Source organism: Nyctereutes procyonoides, unplaced genomic scaffold (genome assembly GCF_905146905.1).
Source record: "Nyctereutes procyonoides isolate TBG_1078 unplaced genomic scaffold, NYPRO_anot_genome, whole genome shotgun sequence".
NCBI lineage: Eukaryota > Metazoa > Chordata > Mammalia > Carnivora > Canidae > Nyctereutes > Nyctereutes procyonoides.
Window position 1 is genome coordinate 41,222,160 of NW_026575131.1, and position 23,975 is coordinate 41,246,134.

Sequence of the window (23,975 nt, forward strand, 5' to 3'; positions counted from 1 at the left end):
GTGTTCTGTTCAAGAGGATCCGAATGACTTGGCCCTTAACACACCTTCATTTTCCCCCTTTTGTCTGGAAAATCCAGTTTTGTGCCACACCTACTTCCGTAGGCCACTGAAGCCAGGCTTGTGGCTATGGGGGAGGGCTGGGCCAGTGTGCAGGAGAGCTGCAAACCTGACAGGGGCCAATGCTCTGGTTTGGGCCAGGAGCCAAGGAGATGGCCATGTGACAGCAGGGCTCACAGGGAAGCCAGGCTGCTGGGCGTTGAGGGGGAGGCCCCGGATCCTGTGGCAACTCTGGCTGTGAGCTCGCCCTGGTGCACAGGCCACCTTCCTGCCCCAACTGTGCCGGGGCCCCAGCACTGGTCCATCCGTGCCTGTCCTTTGTCATCTCCCTGCCAACACCACTCCTGCCTCTCCTCCTCCTGCTGCACCACAACAGAGCCACTTCCCACGTTCCTTCTTCTCACTGCTGTGAAGTTTATTTCAGCAGCTCAGACGACCCTTCATACTCTGTCCTGCCCTGAAGCTCAACTTCAGGGCAGTCACTCCTCTTTTCCAGCATCAGTTCGAGCAGCTGTGAAACAAGAATCCCGACCCTGACATGGCATTTATTAAAAGGAAGCTGGGGCATCCCGCACCCCTCAGTCAGTCACAGGCAGTTGTTACATTGCCAAGAGAACCTAAGGCAGCACAGTCAAGGCACCTTCAGGAGCTTGGTTGGAGGCTGTGCTGTGGGCTGTGGTGGAGTAAGAGCAACTTCTCTGTGGAGATGCTCCTGCTGGCCAGGTGCAGGTTGTCAGCCTGCCTTTGAGAAGATGAGCCGTGTGTGACAAGCATGTCACTGTCCTTCCTTCCTTTGTCCTCACAGCCATTGGGAGCAGGTCACATTTTCCCTGTTTCTGGACCCGGCTCATAGCAAGTCCTTGGCCAAGCTAGGATTCCTGTTCCGGCCTCCTGGCTTTGCCTGTGTGACTGGTGGCTTTTTGGTTCCAGGTGGAGGAGACGTCAAGATTGAAAGTCAGAAGTTGAACTTCAAGGAGAAGGCCCAGGCGAAGGTGGGCTCCCTCGATAATGTGGGCCACCTGCCTGCAGGAGGTGCCGTGAAGGTAGTGAGGGGGCAGCAGGGGAGGGAAGGATGGAGGGGGACACAGCCAGGGTGGGGGCGCAGGGTGGGGATGCTGTGCAGCTAGAGTCTGGGTCCCAGCAGCTAGGCACCTGTCACCGCCCCTCAGTATGGTCAGGAGTCCTGTTTCCCCCACACTGTTGTGTTTTCCCTGTGTTCATCATCAGTCCTGAGTGAGGCAGGAGAGGTAAAGAGGTACCGGCCCGGCTGTCTCTGCCTTGTGTAGCTGGAGACCGTATCTCTCCCGAGAGCCATGGCCTTCCTTACTTTTCTGAGCCCATCTCACCCATTTCCAAACGGGCTGTGGCCTAGGGCACAGATCCTCCACAGAGTGGGTGGTCTGCATGGCACAGTTCTCCCCAGCTACCTCATGAGAGGCATGTGGGGGTGGGCTCCGTGCTGGGCCTGGGAGCAACATAGCACCTTTTCAACTGTCAGGCCTGCCCCAGGCTGGGGCTCTGGGAGAGGACTCAGGTGGGCAGGGCTTCTCATCCTCAGGACTGGCTGAGCCTCTCCTGCCTTCCCTCCTTTCTTCCCTCCCTCCCTCCTTCCACAGCACCGCGAGACCCTCTGTGTGCCAAAATGCTGTCTATCCTCTGTTCCGTGTCATTGGGTGGGGGCGGGGGGGGAAACCAACGGGGACCACCTCTTGCAGGCTCCCAAGCAGGAGGAAAGCCTGCAGCTGCTCAGGGGAAGGTGAGCAAGGGGGAGGGCAAGGAGCAGCTGTGGGGCACCTTCCCTCCTGCATCTGATGCCCGGTGCAGGCCTAGCCTGGCCCAGCCTCCATCCCATCTGCTGTCAGCGCTCCCATTCAAGGCCTGACTGGCTTCTGTGAATATTTGGGGTCCTGGTCCTCCTCTGTCACAGGCTCGTGGCTCATGGCTCCGTGCCTTGTGAGGAGCCCGGCCCTAGTCCATCCTCGAGGGGCACTAGCTCGGATGTGTCACTTATCCAAGGCCACATGGCGAGTACCCACAGACTAGGGTTTACACCTGGGTTTTCTGCCCCCAAGTCTTGTGTTCTTTTCTTTTTATTCACATCACCCTCCTTTCTTTATTATTTCTGAAATTGTTTTTCTAATACAGAGGCCCATCTCCTTCACTGTTCTGACTAGAGAGCACTGTAAAGTCTTCATTGTCACCTTTTGCGCATGCTGGGGCCCCGGTGTTCCAGCTCTCTCCAGTGGCCTCCCACTGGCCTTCCCTCTTCTGCTTTTCTCACACTGAGTGTTCATTGTCTGCCCCCTCCTCCTGGGAAGCCCTGCAGGCCCCGAAGTTCCACTGGGTCACACCTCCCTGGACACCTTCCTCCCTCCCCTGTGTCCCCAGCACAGAAGGAGGCCTCAGTGTTGGGTGGGAGCCGTCTGTGGTTCACTGGGTCGGAGGTGGCAGGCTGCACCCCTCCCAACTGACTTCAAGCTTCCAGAGCTCCCCAGTGGACCTGCAGCACCCCTGCTTCTGAGCCAGTTCCAGCCTCAGTGTCTCCTGATTGCTCCCAGGGTTTTTGCTGCCAGTCTGCTGTCACTGCCAGCTGTTTGGTGTCACCCTTACTGAGAAGCCTGTACCTCTCACCTCTCACCTCAGGAAGCTTCGCCCTTCACAGAGGGGTCTCCAGAGTGTATCACTAGCTAGGCTGCATGCAGGGGGCATGCAGGGGTTCTTCATTTGTGCCAGGCCTCCCGGGAGTGGGGAGCAGGGAGGACCTGGCCCAGATTCTTCAGACCACTGTACCTTAATCCAGTTGGGGGGGCGGGGGGTAGGGAAGGGGCTGTGTGTAAACCCACCACCATCAATCATCCCACCTCCTCCCCGACTGACCCTGCACTGTCTCCCCCACTGTTTCATTGTAGACTGAGGGCGGTGGCAGCGAGGCCCCTCCGTGCCCGGGCCCCCCCGCTGGGGAGGAGCCAGCCATCCCCGAGGCAGCGCCCGAAGCTGGCGCCCCCACTTCAGCCAGTGGCCTCAGTAGCCACCCCACCCTGGCAGGGGGTGGTGACCAAAGGGAGGCCCAGACCTTGGACAGCCAGATCCAGGAGACAAGTAAGTGGCTGGGCTTGGCCTGAGGGCCAGCCGGGGGCCCTGCCACTGGCTGCAAATTGAAACTCCTTTTTTTTTTTTTTTTTTTTTTTGACTAGAGTGTGGCCTAAATTTTAACCAAGCAACCTTTTATTTTCCAGGCATCTAATGATGACATTCTGGTCTCGTCTTCCGTCCCCTGTGTTCCCCCTCTTGTGTCCCTCGTGACCCTCTCCCTTCCCTCCTCCCGTGTCACTGCAGATTGAGACCTACAGGCTGACGTTCCGGGCAAATGCCAGGGCCCGCACCGACCACGGGGCTGACATTGTCTCCCGCCCCCCCCACCTCCCTGGCGGCCCCAGCGCAGGCACCCGGGCTCTTGGCTCCCTGTCCCGGGCTGCTTTCTAGACCCCACATGGCTTGGGTGCTGGGCCGCCCTCCAGGCCCCGTGCCCTTCCCCCACCTTGCTCACCCAGGGCAGCCGCAGGCCCACCCCAGACCTCCTCTCCTCCCTGCCCTGGGCCTGGCTCCTCGCTTTCTTCCTGTCCCTTCCTGGCACACTGCTCCGCACACCAGCTTGGGAGGTGAATGAGGTGGGGAGGCCACCTGGGGGTCTTGTGGGATCTAGGAGAGGGGAACTGGATTCCAACCTCCTCTTTGGGTTTTTCGGACCAAACCCAAGAGACACTGACATAGCTGTCCTCCTCGCTGGGCCCACCCGGAGGGAAGAATGGAATTGGATGGCCATGTGGTGGCCAGGTGCGGACTGCATCTCTCAGAACCCGCGAAGCCCCTGCCTCTCCCTTTCATCCCTCGGTGCTGCCCACCGTGCAGGTGGGGCCAAGCACGTCTCGCCCTGCCCCAAGTTAGCTAGGGGTCGGTCCTGCCTGTCCCTGCTGCTTCCCATACCTGCCTAGCTGCTGTCACACTTCTCTTTTCTTGTTTTATCCTTTTTTTTTCTTTTTTTTTTAATAACCTAAAAACTGGTAGAGGAGTTTTGCAGGTTGAAGCCATGTCTAAATGAAAAGTCCTCAGTAGGTGTTAAAGGAAACAGGGAGGGGAGGTCCTGAAGCCTCCTGCCAGGGGGTCAGGCGTCAGGGGCTGCCCTGGCCTGGGTGGCTGGGGGCCCGGGAGGCGTGGACGGGGCAGGTGAGGTGCAGGGGCTGTGGCCTGATGAGCAGGTGGGGCACAATAGCGGCTGGGCAGAGTGTGGACTGGTTGTTCTGGTATTTTGTGTGTATGCTGCTTTTCTTTTCTAACCAAGAGGCTGGTTTTGGCATCTCTGTCTCATTCCCTGGGATCTAGTGGGAGGTACAAGTTTGGGGCTGGAGAAACAGGGAAGGGCTATGGAGGTCAAAGTCCTCCAGGCTTGCAGGCCTAGGACACCAGAGCCCTCAGTTACCGGTGAGCCCAAGCTGTCCAGAGCTCAACATGGGTGATTGGGAATCAGGTATGGAAATTGAAAAAGGCATGAGACAGGCCATCTCCCCGCCCCTTACAGCCTGACTGGGGATGGGGGAGAGGTGGGGCCAGCCCGTGGAGGAATGTCCCAGCTATAGGCCCGCTCTTGGGATGGCTGCAATGATGAGAAATCCCGGGAATTGTATTGACATGAAGATTCTTATTGCACTTGTATTTTTTTTTTTGTATTAAAGTTTGCATGGTTTCTAATAAAGGATTAAAATGTAACAGTTTGTAGTGAAATGGCCGGGGAGTCTCTGAGGGCTTCTCCTCTGGAAGAGCATTTTCTGCAGTGCAGACTTGCCCCTGAGGAGGCCACCAGCTTTGGCCCCTCGCCCTCCCCACCATCACTCTGGCTGGCTGTCTTGGAGCCGAGAAGGTAGAGGTCCTTGACCTAGGTTCAGATGGCATCTCCACGGATTGGGAGGGCATCTGGGCCAGCAGGTTCTCCCGCTTCGGAGGTATCGTTTTCCTTGGGGAGGTTTGACACCACATCCTCAGCTCCCCAAGCACAGACTACAGGGATCTTGTGGACAAAGCGTTTCCCAAGCCAAAGACTGCAGAATGGTTTGTGCCAATGACATCAGGGCAGCACCCATGTTTTGTCAGCAGGAAAAGCAGTAGACTCTGCAGGGCCTGGAGGTACCTATGCCCTTCTTGTCCCAGTCCCACAGAGGTGGAGGTTGACAGATGGCTCTTGGTCCAAGGGTAGGGGTGAGAGGTGACCCTTACAGAACAGAACACTAAGTGGGCTGGAACAGTCATTATTGTGAGGGGCTGTCTGGTCCCAGCTCCTGTGTCCCCCAAGCCAGAGAAGTGAAGGCTGCCTGCCAGCGAGGAACCAGAGCCGTGTGCTGTGTACTACCTGCAGCCACTTGGGGGTGCAACGTTTCTGTACTTCCAGTTTGCTTATGGCTCAGCCATTGCCTGTGTCAATCTGAGATTCTGTTGTACCCATTTCAAGAGTAAATAAAGCTCGTGATGTCCCACCACACAGGCCCCGTCCATATCTTCTGTATATCCTGGCTTGTCTCCACCCCCTAGCTCATCCCCTCACATCAAGGGACTGATGTGCACCACAATCCTGATGACCCTCTGGGAACTGTGGATGTGACAAAGGAGAGTCCCCACTCGTGACAGGGCTGCCATATAACCCAAGGCTGGTTAAGGCTCAAGTGGCCTTCCTCAGCTGCCTGTAGAACTCCTCCCCTGGTTCCACTCGGAGCTGGGAGGTGGCAGCCAGCTTCAATGAGCACACACCGCGAACCACTGGCCAGGAGAGGGAGGCCCGGGCAAGCCCATGCTCCACACTTGCCGTCCTGGCTTGGAAGCAAGGGGCCCACCCCTTGGAAGCTTTAGGCCCCTTGAGAAGCAGGAGTGTGGGTGCTGGGGCCCCAAGAGAGGAGCCCCCAACGGAGAGCAATGCTCACAAGGGATAAATAGAACTTTATTTTAAATAAACATTTGCACTCTGTACACAGCCCCAGCAGACATGGGGCTCAGTCATCAGCCGTCTTGCGCACGTCAAAGCTGCCACAGGGCCCACGCAGCAGCTCTGCCAGCAGGGCCAGCAGCTGCCCGTGCTCCTGCTGCACGCCAGGTGGCAGGGCGGCCAGCTCGCTGCGCAGGCTCCGCTCCACCATGCGGCCCAGGGCCCGGCGCAGCTCCCTCAGCAGCCGCACAGTGCGGGAGTCGCCCTCCAGCCTCAGCAGGTCGCTGTCACTCAGTGAGATGGTGGCCCGGCGCCCATCATCTGGGAGAGGGAGGAAGAGGCAGCAGAGAGCCAAGTGAGGCCAGCCCCCAAGGATATGAGCCAGCCTCCATGGCAGCAGGGTGGAGAGTTTGCAAGTACCCAGTACCCACCACGGATGTGGACATCTCCGTCGGTCAGCAGCAGCACGGCCAATGGATGAACCTGGGAGGAGTCCCGGACGAAGACACTGCCATTGGACTTGACAGCCATGAAATACGTCAGCCATCGGCTCCGGAGCCGAGTGGCCTCCCTGGGGAATAGAGGGTGGGGTGAGCCCACCCTTCTTGACCAGGCCAGCCCAGCCACTCCTCTGCGCCCCACCTGCCTCCCACCTGTTAATGGTCGACTTGTGCAGCAAGATGTTGCCTGATTTGGTCCTGTAAGTGACGCTGTTGGGCTTGAACTTGCCCTGCCGGGTCACCTTGCCCTGCCTCACCTATGAGGGTAAAAAGAGATGGGCGGGCTGAGTGAAGAGCTGGGGGTGGAAGGGGGGCTGGGGCCAGCCAGGCCCTCCCTGGAGGCAGCACCTGGATGAGGTTGGGGTAGAGGCCTGCCATGAGCACGCCCTTCACCAGCTCCTCCTCTTCGCTGTACTCGTTGCACTGGGCAGAGGCCAGGGTGCAGTCTGAGGGCTTCCCCACCAGGAAAGCCTCGTAAATGTTCTCTGAGAACTGCTTGATGAGTCCTGGGAAGGTGAAGGCGGGCTAAGCCACAAGGCTGGGGACCCACAAGCTGGGCCTTGGCCCAGTGCGGCAGGGGGCAGTTTGTGGAGGCTGGGGCATCCCACTGACCGTGGATGAAGCGCAGGCTGGGTGCATAGAGCAGGTTCTCTTCCAGATAGTTCTCACGGGAGCTGCGGTCCTGCCAGCGCAGCACCTCCTCCCAGCCAGCTACAGCACGCACAAAGGCCAGGTGGTCACTCCCACTGTCGTGGCTCAACAGTGCCTTCACCTGGGAGTAGGAGGGGGTGCCAGGGTCACAGGCTGAGAGGGCCAGGGGTAGCTGCTTCAGGACCCAGGGTGGGGGAGGGGCTGGGGCTGACCTTATCCACTTCCGCCCGGTTCTGCAGGCTACTGCTGAAGGGGTCCCGGGTGAGGCAGGAAACAACCACCAGCAGCGGGTGCAGGCAGCGGAAGATGGCGGCCAGCACTATGGCCTTGGCCAGCCGGGGGTCGGTGGAGATGTGGGCCAGGCGCTGCCCCAGGGTGGTCAGGTACTCCCGCTGGTCCAGCACTCCTGCAACAGCTCAGCTGTCAGATTCTCCCTTAAGAGCCGACGAGTGGCAGCCCGGCCCCGGCCCACCCCACTCACCGATCTCCTGGAGCAAGATCACAGCCTCATCCACTGCCTTAATGTTCGGACTGTCCACGGCCTTGGAAAGGAACTCCACTGCCTATAGCAAGAACCAGCCAGACCCACCATGAGCCCCGCATCCCGCCATCCCTAACCAAGCCCAGCCCTTGCCCAGCCCCGCCTCTGGCGCACCGTCTTCTCAGGCATGTGGATCTTGGCTTGTAGCACCAGGTTCTCAAGGGGAGTGCGGAGAATCTCCGGCACTTGGAAAGGGACCATTTTCTCCAGCCGGCTCCGTGGGAATAGGTGGTAAGCAAAGCCTGACTGGCAGCGGCCCGCCCGGCCCCGGCGCTGGATCACGTTAGCTCGGGACACCCACACGGTCTCCAGGCAGGACACCTGAGGGAGGGGGCGGGTAAGTGGCTGTGCTGATGCCAACAGGCCTTCCTTGGTGCTCCCCCTCGCTGGCCTTCGCCTCACCCAACCCCTCAACACTCCCCACCCCAACAGGGACACCGAGAGCCCACGAATATGGCTGAGGCTGATCTGGGCTACGGGCCACCTCGGAATGTGTAGCTCTTCCCCCAGGGGCCGGCTGGGCTTAGGAGAGGGATGCCACCTTGGTCTTCAGATCATAGCGCTCCTCTTTGTGCAGACCACTGTCCACCACGTGCACGATGTCATTGACTGTGATCGACGTCTCCGCGATGTTGGTGGCCAAGACAATCTTGCGTACCCCAACTGGCGGCTGCTGGAATATGGCCTTCTGGTCCATCATGGGGATGTTGGAGTGCACTGGTGGGTGGCAAGAACATGCCAGTTATGGGCACTGCTACTGCTCCCTGTGATGAGCGCACAGGGCAAGGATTTTGACCCCATCTTGATGAAACTGAGGCCCAGATCAAGACTATGCCTGGGAAAGGTGGAAAAGCCAGCAAAAGTAGGGCAGCCTGGTCAGAAATCCAGGCACCTTGAGTCCCAATTGGCTCAGAGTCTCCAAGCCAGAGGGCAGGACTGGTGTCCAGGGGCCATCACGCCTCACTTGCACCCACGCTCTCACCTGGCAGGATGAGGTACTTGCTCTCGTGCATGCCCAGGGCCTCCTGGAGGCGTTGCTGCACTCCTTTGATCTCCTGCCAACCAGGCAGGAAGCAGAGGATCCCACCTGTAAAGGGGCCCTACAGGCATGAGCTGTCACTCTCGGCAGGTGGAGGTCGGGGGGGGGGGGGCACAGGGCAGAGGGGAAAGCACCCACCTGGTTCCCCTCGGGCATCGATGTGCAGAACCAGATCAGTCACGAGGTCCAAATCCAGTGCACACTCATCCTCAGACTGGGGGGGGGGGGGGGGAAGAGGCCACAGTCACAGCCCCAGGGCAAGGCACTCAACAAGTCACCCCCAACCCTCATCAAAACCTTGCCCAGAAGCCATGGTTTCCTGTTTCTATCCCAGAAACTGAGGCTTGGCAGCATGAACTCACCCTAGGCCACTGCGCCAAAGGGAGAGGGAGGAGGGAAACCCAGAAGGGGGCTGGGGGGGGGCAGCGAGCAGGTGCCCTCACCTCGTGGTGCCGATGCCTGTGTGGGTACTGGTGCTTGCCCAGCTTGGCCAGGATGTCCTCCAAGTAGTGCTCCTTGACCGGGTACATGAAGCCCGGCACCTTGATGACAGGGCAGCCACCAAAGTAGCGGGAGAAGCGCTCGTTATCACCTGTGGCACTCATGAGCACCAGCCGCAGGGCTGGGTTGAGCCGCTGCAGGCCCTTGAGCAGAATCAGCAGGAAGTCTGTATTCACGTCCCGCTCGTGGACCTCATCCACGATGACATGGCTCACGCCCTCCAGGCTGGGGTTGCTCTGCAGCTTCCGCAGCAGGATGCCCACGGTGCAGAAGAGCAGGGCCCCGCCGCGGGCCGGTGGCTTGCTCTCCAGCCGTACCTGAAAGCCCACATTCCGGCGCAAAGAGGGGCCCAGTTCGTGGCTGACCCGCTGTGCCACAGACACGGCGGAGATGCGGCGCGGCTGAGTGATAATTACATTGCAGCGGGCGCCACGGCCCTCGCTCACATAACGCTCCAGCAGTAGCTGGGGGATGCGTGTGGTCTTTCCGCAGCCTGTGTCCCCAGAGATGACCACCACCGGGTGCTGCTCAATGGCATTGAGGATGGTGTCCCGATGTGGGTCCACAGGGAGCTGGGGGGCCTCCTGCCAGACAGGCCCTCGCCGCCGCCACAGCTCCAGCAAGTTCTGGCTCAGACGTACTTCCTCTGCTTCTGACAGGGGCACGTAGGGCTTGCCTGTAATAGGGTCACTCAGGGGCCCCGAGTCCTTGCCCAAGGGCAAGATGTCATCACTCTGCAGCCGGAGCTCTGGGGAGATCCATGAACTGTCCACAGGGTACTGGGGGATGGGAGAAGGAAGCAAAACGGTGAAAGACAGATACCTTCTTCCTCATTCACTCGTGAGCCCCTCCACACGTTTCTCCTGGGCCAGGTGCCGAGGCCCAGCACGCCAGCAGGGGGACTGCCCTAGGACTCTCTTGGGCAACACTGGGTGGCTCAGGGCAAGGGCACTCCCAGGCTCCAACCTTGGGGAAAACGCGCAGCTACTACTGCCTGCTGCACATAGAGGCTTTCAGTCAGAGAAGACGGAGGTGGGCGGGGGGACTAGGAAGGGGTTCTCTTGGTTCTCTTACATGGTTCAGGAAGGTTTCTATCTTTCGGAGGATGGGCTCAGGCACCTGGATGGTACACGGCCGGCGCTGGGTCTCACCCAGCTCACGCAAGGAGGCCAGGTTATACATGGCATGGGTAAGCGGCTCGTTGTTGCGGTCCACCAGGCCCAGGCTCTGCGGAGACACGTACAGCTTGATCTGTCCCTCTGCCTCCCCACAACCGGCCTGGGCGGGCTCGCGACTTGAGAGAAATCATGCAGAGCAACCTCTTTCTAGAGATTTTAGTCTTTGGCAGACATTGTACACAGGAAAGTAATTAGGAAGGAAAATATAAATCTCCACCCCTGTCCCACTATTTAAACTAGTTAAAAACAATTCAAGAAAAACAGTATTTGCCATGTCAAAAACCTGAGTGATACCCCTCAGAAACCTCTCCTTGAGCAACCGGGCCCCCGTAACAGCCGAATCTTGCCTCTATGAATTCCCAGCACGGACCTCCAAGCCAGATGGGCCAGGCCCTTCGTGACCCCATCACCACCTCACAGCACCTCCACTTTCACTGCCTCTCCCAAGCACACCCCACCCCTGCAACCTTTCCAGTCTGCTGCTACCCCACCCCGTCTCCACATGGCACCCGTTCTACCTGTGACCCCGTCATACAAATGTAGGTGCAATTTCTTAGCAATGTCTGTCCACATAACTCGACAGATACTGCCTCTTCTTTCCCTACATGTCCAAAGTCACCCAGGCAGGTGTGGAGAGCCGCTCTTTCTTCCCTCATCTTGTGTTCCTGTCCCTGTACTATCAGGATTTTGCTCGCCCTCTCCAGCTCAAACACTCCTTTCAAGAAGACCGCCCCCAAGGGGCTGACCTCAGGGCAAAGACTAGCCCCTGGACCACAGGAGGTGCCAACAGAGCCACCTTGCTCCAGGTGAGGCCTCCACCTTTGCCAGGCCTCAGAGTTCACCTGTGGCCCCTGACAGGCGGCCAGCCAGCTGCTCTGAGCTGCTGCCACCTGGGAGCTGGCTCCTTCCAAGTCAGGATTTGCCTATGCTGTGAGGCTCCTGATCACCAGTGCCTGTCTATCAAGCTAAAATTCAGACTTCTGCGAAATTCCACCAATGAGCCCTAGTTCTGCCCTCCTGAGTCACAAGTACCTGTACCTCTCCCTCTTCTTGTTTAAAAGATTTTATTTATTCATTCATTTATTCATTCAGAGTGAGAGAGCACACACATGCAAGTGGAGGGAGGCGCAGAGAGAGAGAATATCAAGCAGACAGACTCCCAGCTGAGTGCAGAAACCTGACAGGGGCTCGATCTCACGACCCCGAGATCTTGACCTGAGCTGAAACCAAGAGTCACTTAGCCAACTGTGCCACTCAGATGCCCTGATCCCTCTTCTATCCTCCAGGCTCTTGTTACCTCTTACCATCAACTGTGTCTAAAATGGGGTTCCCAGAGCTAACCACACACCAGATATATCTGACCAGAGCAAAAAGCAGGGCCTCTCCGCCCTCTTGCTCTGCAAACTAAACCTGTACTGATGTGGGTTGATCCCCTACTTCTCAGCAGCCACAGCCATGCTGGCTCCCACTGCTGGGCACAGCCAACCTCCAAAGCCTCTTCAAGGGCACTGCCTTACCTTGGGGTTCATGGAATCTCCAATCTCCATCCCACATAATGCCTTATTCGTTTTGTCCACAATGGCCATATAATCCAGATCTTTCTAGACACCCATTCTGCCATTCAGCACAGCCACTACTCCCCACCAGATTTGTGCCATTCAGACAAACAGGCATGGCCCCTCCTGACTTCACCTGGGTTCTGGCAACACCGAAAAGGCTAAGCTCACTGGCAAAGCACCTTCAGAGAGAGAGTGAGGAACTCCTGGAAATGGCAGCCCATGGCCTGACAAGCAAGGCCTAGACACCAGATGCTTTTGTGCTCAGGCCAAAGGTCTGCTGTGGTAGATTTCATTCCTGGAGAACAGGACCGATTCACCAAGGGTAAGGGAGTTCAGAGACCTCCCACACATCACACCAGGGATCCTACCCAACTCACCTTCAGTTTCTTGCAGGCCAGGGCTGCCGCCTTATTCTCAGCCTCTGCTTTGCGGCGCCCTTTGGCGACAAAGGTCATGGGACAGGGCCAGAGCAGAGTGAGGGTGGACAACTTGGTCTTGGTGCCCACAGTATGGAACTGCATGAGGTTCTACATGGAAGGCAAGAGAGATGGCTATATATAGAGAGGCAGGAAATGCAGTTCTCAGAGTGCTGAGGAACCCAGCGATGGAATTAACCCCCATCTCAGCAGGTGCCAAACAATGGCCACGTGAGATTACCACTGGCCAGCAGAAGCAAGCCACAATAGGGCCATAGCTCCCTAGGGCAGGGCTGGCTTCTCTGGCAGTCTGGTGGTTTCACAGGAGAAGACAGTCAGTGTCTGGGCCATGCCGCCACCTATCCTCCTGGCCCACTGTGCTCTCAGCACCCTTTGAAGCAAACAGGTATGGTGGCAGCTGTGGGTCATACCTGTCAGCGTGAGCCAAAACCAGGCCCATTCTGGAGGTGCATAAAGGTCTTAGCCCCGGGGCAAACTGTTTATGGAAGCCCTGAGCCTGGTCACAGACATGACATTCACACCTCAGCAGGACAGCACCACCCCCACCCCACTCCTGCCAGTTGCCCCTGACCAAACTTGGGTTTCCCGCTCCCACCAGCCCACCCCCAGAGTGCCCTCAGCAACTTCCATTCAGTCCTGGCTGCTTCACCCTCTTCACACTCCCAAGGGCCTCAAGGCCCCTGCCTGGCCTAGGTGCAGGCTGAGGGTACAGGTAACCTCAGCCTTCTCACACACTTGTAGCTTCCCTCTTATCTGGTCCCAGGGAGGAGGAGACATAACCAAGCCAGCTCCCCACCCACACACACTTCTAGGAGACCCAACTCACCTTTGCTGTGGAGGATGATGTTGCTATCTGAATCACTTTGGCCAGAAGGTTCTTGGGAAGTGGAAACTGGGTCAGAGCCCTAATAGCACTGTCGTCGTCTGTCATTTCAAAGGAACCCCCCCTGGGAGGACCAAAAGTTCAGATGAAACAGCTCTATCTCTTCATGGGCCAATTTCACCTCAGGCTCTGAGGCCAAGGGCATTAAGACACTGCAGCGGTGCAGCAGGCACCAAGAGGCATGAAAAAGATGGCAGGCCAGGCATCTTCGCATGGCCTCTGATCCTCTCAAGACACACAGCATGATTGATGCTCCCTCAGTTCCCCCCCAAACAGATAAGTGAGGGCAGAGGCCCAGGGGCAAGCAGAGCAATGGCTGGGCCTTAGAGGGACCCAAGTGTGACCTGGAGGGAGGGTCCTTGCTGCTGTTTTGCAGAAGCCCAGCCACACAGAGAAGACCACTCTCCCCCAAAACGGCAGACATACCCATATGACTAACGGGACACGCGGGCTGCGAGGCTGGACAGGGGCCCTCCCTCTTCAGAGAAGGCTCTCAAGGAATATCACCCATCCCCGTGTCAAGGTGCAGCCAGCTTTCCTGCGTCCCCCACGTCCAGCTGTACCTCGAGTCCCTGAGTGAGGTGTGGGAGTCCTGCTGGGTCATGGACAGGAAGTCGGTGACATCAATGGTCCCCTCCTCCAGCTCTTCCTCCTCATCCTCCTCTTCCTCCCGGCCCAAGGAGCGGGACAGGCCCCCAGGTCCCCCTGGCCGGATGCTCTCAGGGTTCAGCTGCCGCCAGGAAGTAGGTGGCATGGTGGGTTCTGGGCGCCACCAGCTGTCAGCCGGAGAGCCAAAGCGATCAGCTAGCACACGGTATTTGGCTGCATCAAACAGCTCATTTCGGGGACCCAGCAGGCCCCAGCCCTGGAGAGGAAAGGAGTGTTGTGGGGATCCATCCTCACACCTCAATCTGCCCAGAACCTGCCCTCTTACACTGTAAGTCCCCTTGCAGGAGCCATACCTCTGTACCTGTCTGCCCACTCCAGCCCCCAGTCCTGAACTGGGCATCAAAAGGGCATTTAAAATATCTAGCTCTGACACATGAAAATGACAAGGTAAACCTTTAAACCTAATAGACAAAAAAAAAAAAAAAAAACAAACCTCCACAGGCAATGGGAAACCTGATGCATTCACAAAGTGACCTAGAAGCTTCAGTGAATATAGCAGTTAGGAGAATTGGAGAGCCCACAACACAAAACAGATTTGTCTCTGGTCTAACCTAAGAATCCTATGCTGAGAACATACTCTGGAAATAACCTGGGATGCTTTTAAAGCTTTTAAAGCCATTTACATAGGGACACCAGGGTGGCTCAGCGGTTCAGTGCCTGCCTTTGGCTCAGGACGTGATCCCGGAATTTCGGGATCGAGTCCTGCGTCAGGCCCCTGCATAGAGCATGCTTCTCCTTTCTCTGCCTATGTCTCTGCCTCTCTCATGAATAAATAAATAAAATCTTAAAAAAAATAAAAAGAAAAACCTTGTATATAAAATATATTATTTTAAAACGTATTATACCTTCATTCTTTTCTGGAGAATACCAAATAAAATGTGTTGAGTCTCTAGCACACACAATGCAACATGCTGGCTACCCTGAACATCATCAGGAGAGACGAGACCTGGTCCCTGCCTTCAAGAAATTCAGAATCAGTGAGGCAGAACAGAAATGCAAGATGACCAGAGTCTAAGGAACCACTAACTGAGAAGCCAGATGAACATCATTAACATAATTCCCATCCAAGTGTGGATAAGCTTCGGGCATTTGACACCTCCCTATAATCTGTAGCTGTGTCCTTTCTTTCTTCTTTCCCAAGGAGAAGATGAAGGACCTGAGAGAATGTGCTTTTGGGAGCTGTGAAGAGTTGACAGGACTATTTTCCTCTGACAGTCAGGAACAACAATTGGGGATGTGAAAAGCAAACACTGTCTTTTCCTTCAGTCTGTCCTGAAGCTAATCTGTATAAGATCTACAATTAGGATACAATATTTTACATACTGAAAAAAGACTGTGCAGTTAACACAAAGTTAAAAATTCACCTTAAGAAAGAGAGAAAAGATCTTCAACCTTAGTACTCATTAGGGAAATGCCAATGAAAACCAAGAGAACCCACTTCGCACGATTAAGACAGCTACCAAAAAGTGTTGGTACAGATGCAGAGAAATTGGAACCCTCATGCCCCGCTGGTGGGAATGTAAAACATTACAGCCACTGTGGAAAACAATATGGCAACTTCATTAAAAAAATTAAGATCAACCATACAATCCAGCAATTCCACTTCTGGGAATTGAACCCAGTGTCCCATAGAGATTATTTGTACACTCATGTTTATAGCATTATTCACAAGAGCCAAAAAATGGAAACAACAAACAAAAGTGCCCATCAATGCATGAATGAATACAAAAAAAGTGGCACATCCATACAACAGAGTATTACTCAGCTTTAAGGAGGAGAATTCTGGCATAAGCTACATGAATGGACCTTGAGGACACTGTCCTAAGTACAATAGGCCAATGACAAAGAGACAAATACTGTAGGATTCCACTTAGATGAGGATATGAAGTCTCTAGAGGAGTCAGAGACCCCAGACGAGTCTGTTTCTCTGAGAAACAGGCAGTAGAATGGTGGCTGCCAGGGGCCGATGGGAAGGGAAATGGAATGGAGATTTGTTGTTTAATGGGTATGGAGTTTCAATTTTGTGAGGTGAAGAAGTTCTGGAGACTGGCTGCACAGTGCCTAACGCTATGCTTAATACTAGTCAACTATTCACTGAAAGATGGTGAAGATAATAAAATTTACATTTTGTGTAACATCACAATTCAACAAACATATAAATCAAAAAGAGGCTATGAGCAGAATATAGATAGGAACAGAAGAAGGGCCAGGGAGGAATATGACCACAAACTCGCTGCACACAGGCCACCTATGAACATCCAGAGAAGAATCTTTCACCCTCGGTACTACTGACATTTGAATGTCAGCTAATTCTTTGTTCCGGGGGGGGGGGGGGGGGGGGGGGGCTGGCCAGGGCATTGTAGGGCATTTAGAAGCATCCCTGGCATTAGGGCAGTAGCATTCCTTCAGCTGTGGCCAACAAAAACGTCTCCAGATGTTAACCAAACGTCCATGGGGGTCAAAATCCACCTCCATCCCCATTGAGATTTCCAGAGGTAGAGCTGCTCTGAAAGATGCAGATTTCTGAGAAATTCAGCAGAGAGGGTGGCTAAACTAGTAAAAGATAAGATTTCCCCAGGGAAAAGGGGATAGAGCACACACAGATGTTATAAGAGGGTGGGAGAGGAAGAAGAGCCTGTGGTGACCCTGACAGGAGGAGAGGGGGGTATAATCCAGGGGTTGAGGAGAGGGGCTCGAAACATTTGGGTAAAGCGAGGCTCAGAAAGGCTGGCCAGCCAAAGTGTTGTTCCAGTCATTCAATAATCACCCAGTGACCACTGCTATCCATTAGGCACTGTGGGGATAAGGCAACCAGCGAGCAGGACAAGGGACACAACAAGCAGAGAGGGCTGTGTCCTCTCTGGCAAAGAGGAAGGATCAGGATACTGAGGCATGTACAAAGCCCATAGAAAAGACTCAGAAGAGGAGGGATCTGGAAAGTAAAGGGTGGGAGAGGAGACAGAGAAGAGACACAGAAAGGGGATAGAGACCAGAAAAGGGTGATGTGGGGCCCAGGCTAGGAAGAGGGCCCTTCCTCCTCAAACGCAGGGAAGAGGCTGGGGACAGTGAAGGCCTGGGTATTCAGTTGAAGAGAATCTGAAGGAATACTGGGCCCCCAGCTTTGTCCCCACTGGAGCAGAAGTGAACACTGGGGAGCCCAAGCAAGATTCAAGGTTGGCAAAGAGGGATGGACAGAACACTGGTGAGCAACACTGAAGGGCTAAATACTGGGTAACCAAGAACCTGAAAGCAGCCCATGCCCAACCACTGGGAAGTGACAGAAGCAACGACTGCTTGTATCCCAAGTAAGAGACAACTGTGTGGCTACAGGGAAAACCCACGTGAGGTAACGGGAAAAGAAAAATAGAAACCAAATGGAAGTATATCCATGGTGCCGTACGAAGGGAGTGTTTTTCATAAAGAGCTCTCCTCCATGTCTTCTGAAACCACAAGAGGCAGGTGACTACAGTGGCAAAAAACCAATCCAAACCCAAACACCCAGGTATTCCTTCATTGGCTGCATAATCAGAGAAAAAACACAAGGTGAGAAAGCCAGGTGAGTAAAACACCTGTGAACCTCCACCTAGAGGCACTTGGTACCAGAAAGTCCATCAGAGCCCGGGGCCAGGACTTTCCCAGACAGAGGTCGGCCTGGCTTTCTCAAGGGAAGGGTCACCTTGAACAGCTGGCAGGCTGCAGCCGCAGCCTGCCGCTCAGCGTCGATCTTCTTGCTGCCATAGCCTTCTACCTCCACGCTCTTGGGCCACTTTATGTGGAGGGTGACTTTCTGGGGAAGAGAAGAGAGAATCAGGACCCGCGCCTTTCCAGACTGCAGAGTTGCTGCAAATCACACAAGAGGATGAACAGTGCAGCTATGGGCCTGATGGCAGCAGAGCCCAATGCAGGCAGCACCCCACGCCCATGGCTAACCCCCATGAGGCTCCAACCTTCCCATCCTCAAGCCATTCATCCCACCTCAAGTTGTTTTGCTTCTTCAAAGTGCCATGTTCTAGCCAGAAGGCAAGGTGGGACCCATCTTTATTGTTAAAAATCTTCATTCAGAATGGTTTGCCTGCATGCTTCTGTGGGTCCCAGGACCTATGAGACTCTGGGAACAGGAATCTGTATCAATTCTGACCCTCTGCAGTCCCAGTGATCAACTGGGACCAGAACCAGGGGTCAGCGCAGAGGCCTGTCATACCCAAGATGGCACCTCCTCACCTCATCTCTTCTGTGCTCCCTTTCTCTAAATCAGGCTCTTTTTCAGACCTAGCTTTGCACTGAGATTCTCTGCTGACCATTCTCAATTCACAAAACCCACTCTATAGCCTCCCTGACAAAGAAATCTGAGGGAGAAAAAGGCAGCCAGCCTCTTTCCTGAAAGTCACACCAACATGTCTCCCAGCCACCAGTGAGTTACCTTTTTCTTCGGTCCATTTGTGTGCACGTAGACCAGTTTGTCTTTTGCATGTGAGATGCCGAGGGCTCTTCCAATTACACTGTTGAGAAGGTTTTTGGGCTGTGGGAACTCTTTTAATAGGTCCCTAGAAGCTAAGAAAATAAGAACAAAAGCATTATAGTTGCTCTTTTTCTTTTAAAAACTCCATGGGGTGTGTATCAGGACAACCCTGGGCTGGATACTGAGGATGTTGGCTCAAGACCCCACACCACCCAGGAGCATCTTAGAAAAGGAGAGAGGCACAGCTTCAGGGTCTACAGGGGATAGTAAACGTGCACAACCAGACCCACTTGCACAACCATTTCCTGAAGAAGGACCAGTGAGCCACACACCACAGAGGAAAACAGCCAGCAACCTCCTCCCCATAAGCTCCTGATTTAATACATCAGCTACAAAAGCCTAGATGGCAACAAACCCCAGTGTCTGAGGTCTGAAAGAAGGTACCGAACAAAAGGAAAAACAAAAAACAAAAAACAAACAAAACTCCACCACACAAACAAACTAGAAATTGAGACAATGCAAGGCCCCTCATATAATGAAAGACACAAAAGGGAGGGTTGGTCCCAAAGTCTGAATACAAGGCCCTAGCCCTCAACTGCACCTCAGCATCCCGCAAAAGGCCTCTTGGAGCCAGATTATACATAGAGACATTGATCGGGGATCTCCATAGCTGAGACAGACATAAGCTATCCCTCCCCCAAGTTCACTGGAGTCAAGTGGAGGCAGGATGCATTAGACACCAGAAGTATCTCACTTTTTTTGATTTGTACTTTGGATCAATCCCAAAGTATAAATGGGTGAGATGTCCAACTAGAGGCAGCTTATGCCAGACACAAGGCTCAGCCAGGCCGGGAAGAAGGCTGGGACCAGCTAAAAACAGAAGAAGGGCCCCAAAGCACCAAAGCGGCCCTTCAAGAGATGCAGGGTCAGACACTGGCAGAGGAGATGGGAAGCCTTTTCATTCTGCACCCACAGCCTCTGGTGTTATATCTGGTTTCAAACCAGTTCCAAAAAGCAAAACTTTGTACACCTGTACCCATTAGTCATAAATCAGCCAGGGAGATTTTTCACCAAAGGCCACCCTGATCCTCATGGGGCCCCTAAGAATGGTGGTGATGTTGGGGAAGCCTCTGTATTTGGACAAAGCTCCTCCAGGAGCTGATGTAACCCTAATCCTGGATTGAGACCGTTTTCCTTGGCGCAGATGACGGTGTCAACTGGCTAAGAGGGAGGCTTCTCCCAGACTCTGGCTCCCTCTAAAGAACTCATAAAGCAACTCAGATTCAAGCAGTTAAGACTCAAAGGGGTTCCCACAAAGGGACCCAAACTTAAGGAGGCCACCAGAGCCCCCAGGCACAACAAGAGATGTGCACTGGTCCCCCTCCAGCTCTACAGGGCAGGAGGTTAGTCTGTGTCCATCGTCTAGGCAGGGACGCGCTCACCGGTGTCATTCCCTGCGCTACTGGGAGACCCAACGCTGGGACTCCGCGTCCACCTCAAAGACGAAGTGCCAAGCGCCCCTGGGGAGGGTGTGCTTACCCCGATCTCTAACGACCCCATTCGGGCGGGAGGTGGGGTCTCCGGGTCTCCCGCACGCCCGCCACGTCCCGCGCCTCTCACCTACTCTTGCCTGGTGCGGGCGCTCCGGGCCCCGAAAATCCGCGGCCGCGGTCCACTTGGGCCTGTGCCGCCCCGAGCCTCACGAGGGCAGCGCCGCGGCCCGCCAGGCCCGCCCCCGGCCCGCGCCCCGCGCCCCGGCCCTCACCGTTCACCATGCTTCCGTCGCTGTCCCCGGGGCCGCCAGGGGCCACCCCTGCCTCCGCCTCGGCCGCGTCCTTCGTGTGATCGGGGTGGGCGCAGCCTGACGAGAAGCCGCGCGAGCGTCCCTGTCGCCCGGCGGCGCGGGGGCCCGGCGGTCGAAGGCGCGGAGAGACGCCGGCAGCCAGCGCCATGAGCCTCCTGGCGGCCGCCATCGCGCTCCCGCCGGCCCCCGCGGGCCCGGAGCCGGGCAGGGACGGGGCGGGAGGGCGGCAGCAGCGGCCCGCGCGCCCCCTGGCGGCCGGGAGGTCCGGGGCGGGGTCACCGAGCCGGGCGCTCGTCTCACTCAGCTGGGGGCCCCTTTCGCTCTGCGCTTGCCACCTGCTGGGCAGCCTGGGGCGGCTGGCACCCAGCTGAAGTCACTGTCCCGCCAAAGCCCAACCCACAGACTCGTTGCCTGAATCGGGGGCGGAAGACGGAAGGGGGCTCTGGGAAAGTTCAGGCCTGAGCTCAACGTCCATCCAAGGAGATGAATCCCACCCATTGCTCATAAATGCCTTTCACGTGTCCTGCCAAATTGGTTACCCTCCAGACCCAAGAGGGAGGATGGCCGCTAAACCAGGGCACCCCCATCTCATTTAATGGCTTACAGTGTAAACCTGATGAAGAATCCAGATCCAGGACAGGGAAGATCTGAACATAAGCAGACCACTTTTAATTCCAGGGCTGGAGTCAAAGGTGAAAAATACCAGACTTGGATAAGGGGCCCAAGAACTGACCTGGTCCAGCAGTGTGAGTCTGGAGCTGCTGTTCCTTACTTGTTTGAAAGCCAAATGGTATTCTATTTCCAAAATACTATGTCTGGGTTCTAGCCAGGCTCATTCCCCTTCTGCCTTGCTCCCCGCTTCTGCCTCGTATGGCACTGAACAGAGATTTATTTGGCTCAGCTGGGAATCACACTGAGTCTGCATGTTGGGGCAGTGACAGCAAGGGGCTTGGTTAGAGGTTGGCAGCGCAGCTGGAAATAAGCCTGGAGGGAGGGTTTTGTTTGTGTGTTTAATAATTCTAGATCTGACTCTGATGACTCCCGGTGAGCTTGTTAAAACATTGCTAGGAGCCACCCCCAAGTTTCTTATTCATTAGGTCTGGAGGAGGGCCCAGGAATCTGCATTTTTAACAAGTTCCCAAATGATAATGAGACTGCTGGTCTGGGACAACATTCTGAGAACTGCTGGCTTAAGGGCAAGAACATGGGATATGAGTCCTAATACTTGGGCTTAGTCCAAGCTCTGCCACTTGGCAGCTGTGAACCTTGGGCAAATTCATCAATTAGGAAACTGAGGACACATTCGCTCTACTCATTTGGTGTGGCTATAATAAGGATAAAAGGGGAATGTCTGGAAGGCGGCTCTGCAGAGTACTATTAGAGAAGTGCCTCCACTGAGGTCTGAGACAACAGGGAACAGAGCCGGACAAGTCCCTTAGAGACAGAGCCAGAGCAGGAAGGGGCAGCTTCAACTTCCACTCCTGTAGTCCCTTCTCAATAGGCTCTTAGCAGGAAAGAAGCAAAAGGAAAGGTGACCTTGGTGTCAGTGGTCTAACCTCACAAGGGGACACCGCCATCCATATCCAACACCCCTATCCAAATCATCCACGCTGGGATGGCAAGACCCTTGGGGCAGAATATGATTACATAATGGCTTTGACTTTGGCCAAGTGTCCCTTTAATTTGCCAAAAGCCAAGGCATCCACCAGCTTCAGGGTAATTTTCAAGGACTGTTAGCAACCCAAATTCCCTCAAAAGAATCTAGAAGCTTACCAAGCCTGATAATGGCATTAGGGGCTGAGGCCAAATTTTGAAAACAGTGGTGTCTAAAGGCTGAAGGAGACAAAAGCCTAGACAGAAAGACCCCACCCCCTTGGCAACCAGGGCCTAGGTCCATCATGGCGCTTCAGCAACTCCTCAGTACAGCACTCTGTTCTGACAGCCACGTGCTCAGGCTAAGGCTGGAATGCTATGATTTCTTGGATCTGCTCCCAAAGGGGCCAAAGTGGAGGGATAGATACAAATCAAGACTACCCATGAGCTGTTAGCTATTCAAGCAGAGTGACAGGTACTTGGGATTCACTATACTATTTTCTCTATTTTAGAAAACATATTTTGTTTTGTTTTTGTTTTTGTTTTTTTTTAATTTCTTTTTTAATTTATTTATGATAGGCACACAGTGAGAAAGAGAGGCAGAGACACAGGCAGAGGGAGAAGCAGGCTCCATGCACCGGGAGCCCAACGTGGGATTCGATCCCGGGTCTCCAGGATCGCGCCCTGGGCCAAAGGCAGGCGCCAAACCGCTGCGCCACCCAGGGATCCCAGAAAACATATTTTGAATAGATATTTGAAATTTTAGGTTTTAAAAAAAGCATCATGTGATACCAACCAACTAGTTGGTTCTCAGGGAGCTCCTTGACCCCGTTTCCTATTTCATTTACTTCATATGGACTCTAACAGCTAGTATCACCTTGAGCAAATATTTCACTTCCACAAACCTCACTGCCTTTTATAAAGTGAGGGCAACTCTTACACCAGGTCTTAAAAACCTTCTGGTTTTGTGATCTTCTCCCCATTGGTCTAGAGCAGGGGTTGCCACACTATAGCCCACAGACTAAATCCACCCACTGCCTGTTTTTATCAATAAAGTTTTATTGGAATATAGCCATGTTCATTGTTTATGTATTATCTATTACAGCTTTCACACTATAACGTGAGTTAAGGAGCTGCAAAAGAAACCACATGGCCCACTAAGCCTAGAATAAATATTTTCTGACCCTTAAAGTTTGACGACCCCAGCCTTAAAGAATTTTGAAGAAAGGTAGAAGGGCTCAGGTATGCCCTCCTCCTTTCCACCAATATTAAAGACTTCTCCTCCACTCTCCATTTTTTGGAGGGAGAAAGTTGACTCTTTTGCCTGTGAGAACAAAGAAACTTTTGAAAAAAAAGAAATTGTTACTGGCTCAGGGATCTCTCCGTTCATTTCTGAATCAAGCATGACATCTGGTGCTAAATGCGCTAAACAACATCTGGTAGTGTGGAATTAACGTGCAAAGGACCTGCAGAATACACAGGAGGATGTTTTAGGACTCTAATCTTTAGAGGCCTCAGGAAAAAGCAACAAGAGGATGTCTAAGACAGTCCAGACTTTGGGCAGACCGGAGAACTTCTGGGGGGGCGAGGAGAAGGAGCATCTCAGTTGACATTCTGTCAATGTACTCAACCACAGTCATATTTTATGGATGGCCAAAGTGGCAAGAAACGATCCACTTGGCTGGCAACAAGAAAGGTGAAGGGAGCTATAGGAGCCAGATGGCCACCCTGACCGTCCTACCCATCCTCATGGCTTTTCTGTCCACATATGTAAAGCCACAGGGTCCTTGTAAGTAAACCACCATACCAAGAAGAGGGGACACATCTATATGAGGGAATGACAGGAAGCACTAGTCCTGTGGCCCCTGGATACTGCCAGAAGGGGTGTTATCCCATGTTGCTTTCCAGTGCTCTACGTCTTAAATCAGAGTAGGTGGGAAAGATTGACAAAAGAGGCTCTCAATTTCTTCACCCTTTACCAAGGAGGCCTTGGTAAGAGGTTGGCAGTACAGTGAGAGTACACTGGTAAAGAAGGTAAGTTTTTTCCAATTCCAAATCTGACTCTGATGGGCACTGTAACCTATTCAAGTGGCCACTATTTTCTAAGCACCGTTTTCCTGTCTGAACAGCAGAGAC

At 54.5% G+C, this 23,975-nt stretch overlaps 2 protein-coding genes across 22 annotated transcripts in view; one reads left to right on the top strand and one right to left on the bottom strand.

The window, feature by feature from the left end:
- MAP4 (microtubule associated protein 4) overlaps positions 1-5,585 on the top strand; it is a 192,222-nt gene extending 186,637 nt beyond the window's left edge. For 18 of the 19 annotated variants that reach the window (XM_055344044.1, XM_055344041.1, XM_055344045.1 and 15 more), the window contains 3 exons: positions 988-1,100; positions 2,967-3,156; positions 3,294-5,585. In XM_055344044.1, coding sequence (XP_055200019.1) covers positions 988-1,100; positions 2,967-3,156; positions 3,294-3,301 — 311 coding nt within the window. In that variant the 3' untranslated portion in view covers positions 3,302-5,585. The remainder of the gene's footprint in view (positions 1-987; positions 1,101-2,966; positions 3,157-3,293) is intronic. The other variant, XM_055344039.1, reaches the window with a different exon arrangement.
- A 434-nt stretch (positions 5,586-6,019) lies between these two features.
- Positions 6,020-23,975, bottom strand: part of DHX30 (DExH-box helicase 30) — a 29,263-nt gene continuing 11,307 nt past the window's right edge. For 2 of the 3 annotated variants that reach the window (XM_055343798.1, XM_055343799.1), the window contains 18 exons: positions 18,404-18,534; positions 17,660-17,770; positions 13,878-14,179; positions 13,258-13,378; positions 12,372-12,521; positions 10,332-10,484; positions 9,200-10,036; positions 8,895-8,970; positions 8,700-8,804; positions 8,259-8,434; positions 7,832-8,038; positions 7,658-7,739; positions 7,389-7,582; positions 7,138-7,297; positions 6,874-7,031; positions 6,679-6,782; positions 6,457-6,596; positions 6,020-6,346 (listed from right to left, as the gene is read on the bottom strand). In XM_055343798.1, the coding sequence (XP_055199773.1) occupies positions 6,093-6,346; positions 6,457-6,596; positions 6,679-6,782; positions 6,874-7,031; positions 7,138-7,297; positions 7,389-7,582; positions 7,658-7,739; positions 7,832-8,038; positions 8,259-8,434; positions 8,700-8,804; positions 8,895-8,970; positions 9,200-10,036; positions 10,332-10,484; positions 12,372-12,521; positions 13,258-13,378; positions 13,878-14,179; positions 17,660-17,770; positions 18,404-18,534 (3,461 nt within the window). In that variant the 3' untranslated portion in view covers positions 6,020-6,092. Of the gene's footprint in view, positions 6,347-6,456; positions 6,597-6,678; positions 6,783-6,873; positions 7,032-7,137; positions 7,298-7,388; positions 7,583-7,657; positions 7,740-7,831; positions 8,039-8,258; positions 8,435-8,699; positions 8,805-8,894; positions 8,971-9,199; positions 10,037-10,331; positions 10,485-12,371; positions 12,522-13,257; positions 13,379-13,877; positions 14,180-17,659; positions 17,771-18,403; positions 18,535-20,207; positions 20,443-23,975 lie in introns of those variants that run through there. The other variant, XM_055343796.1, reaches the window with a different exon arrangement.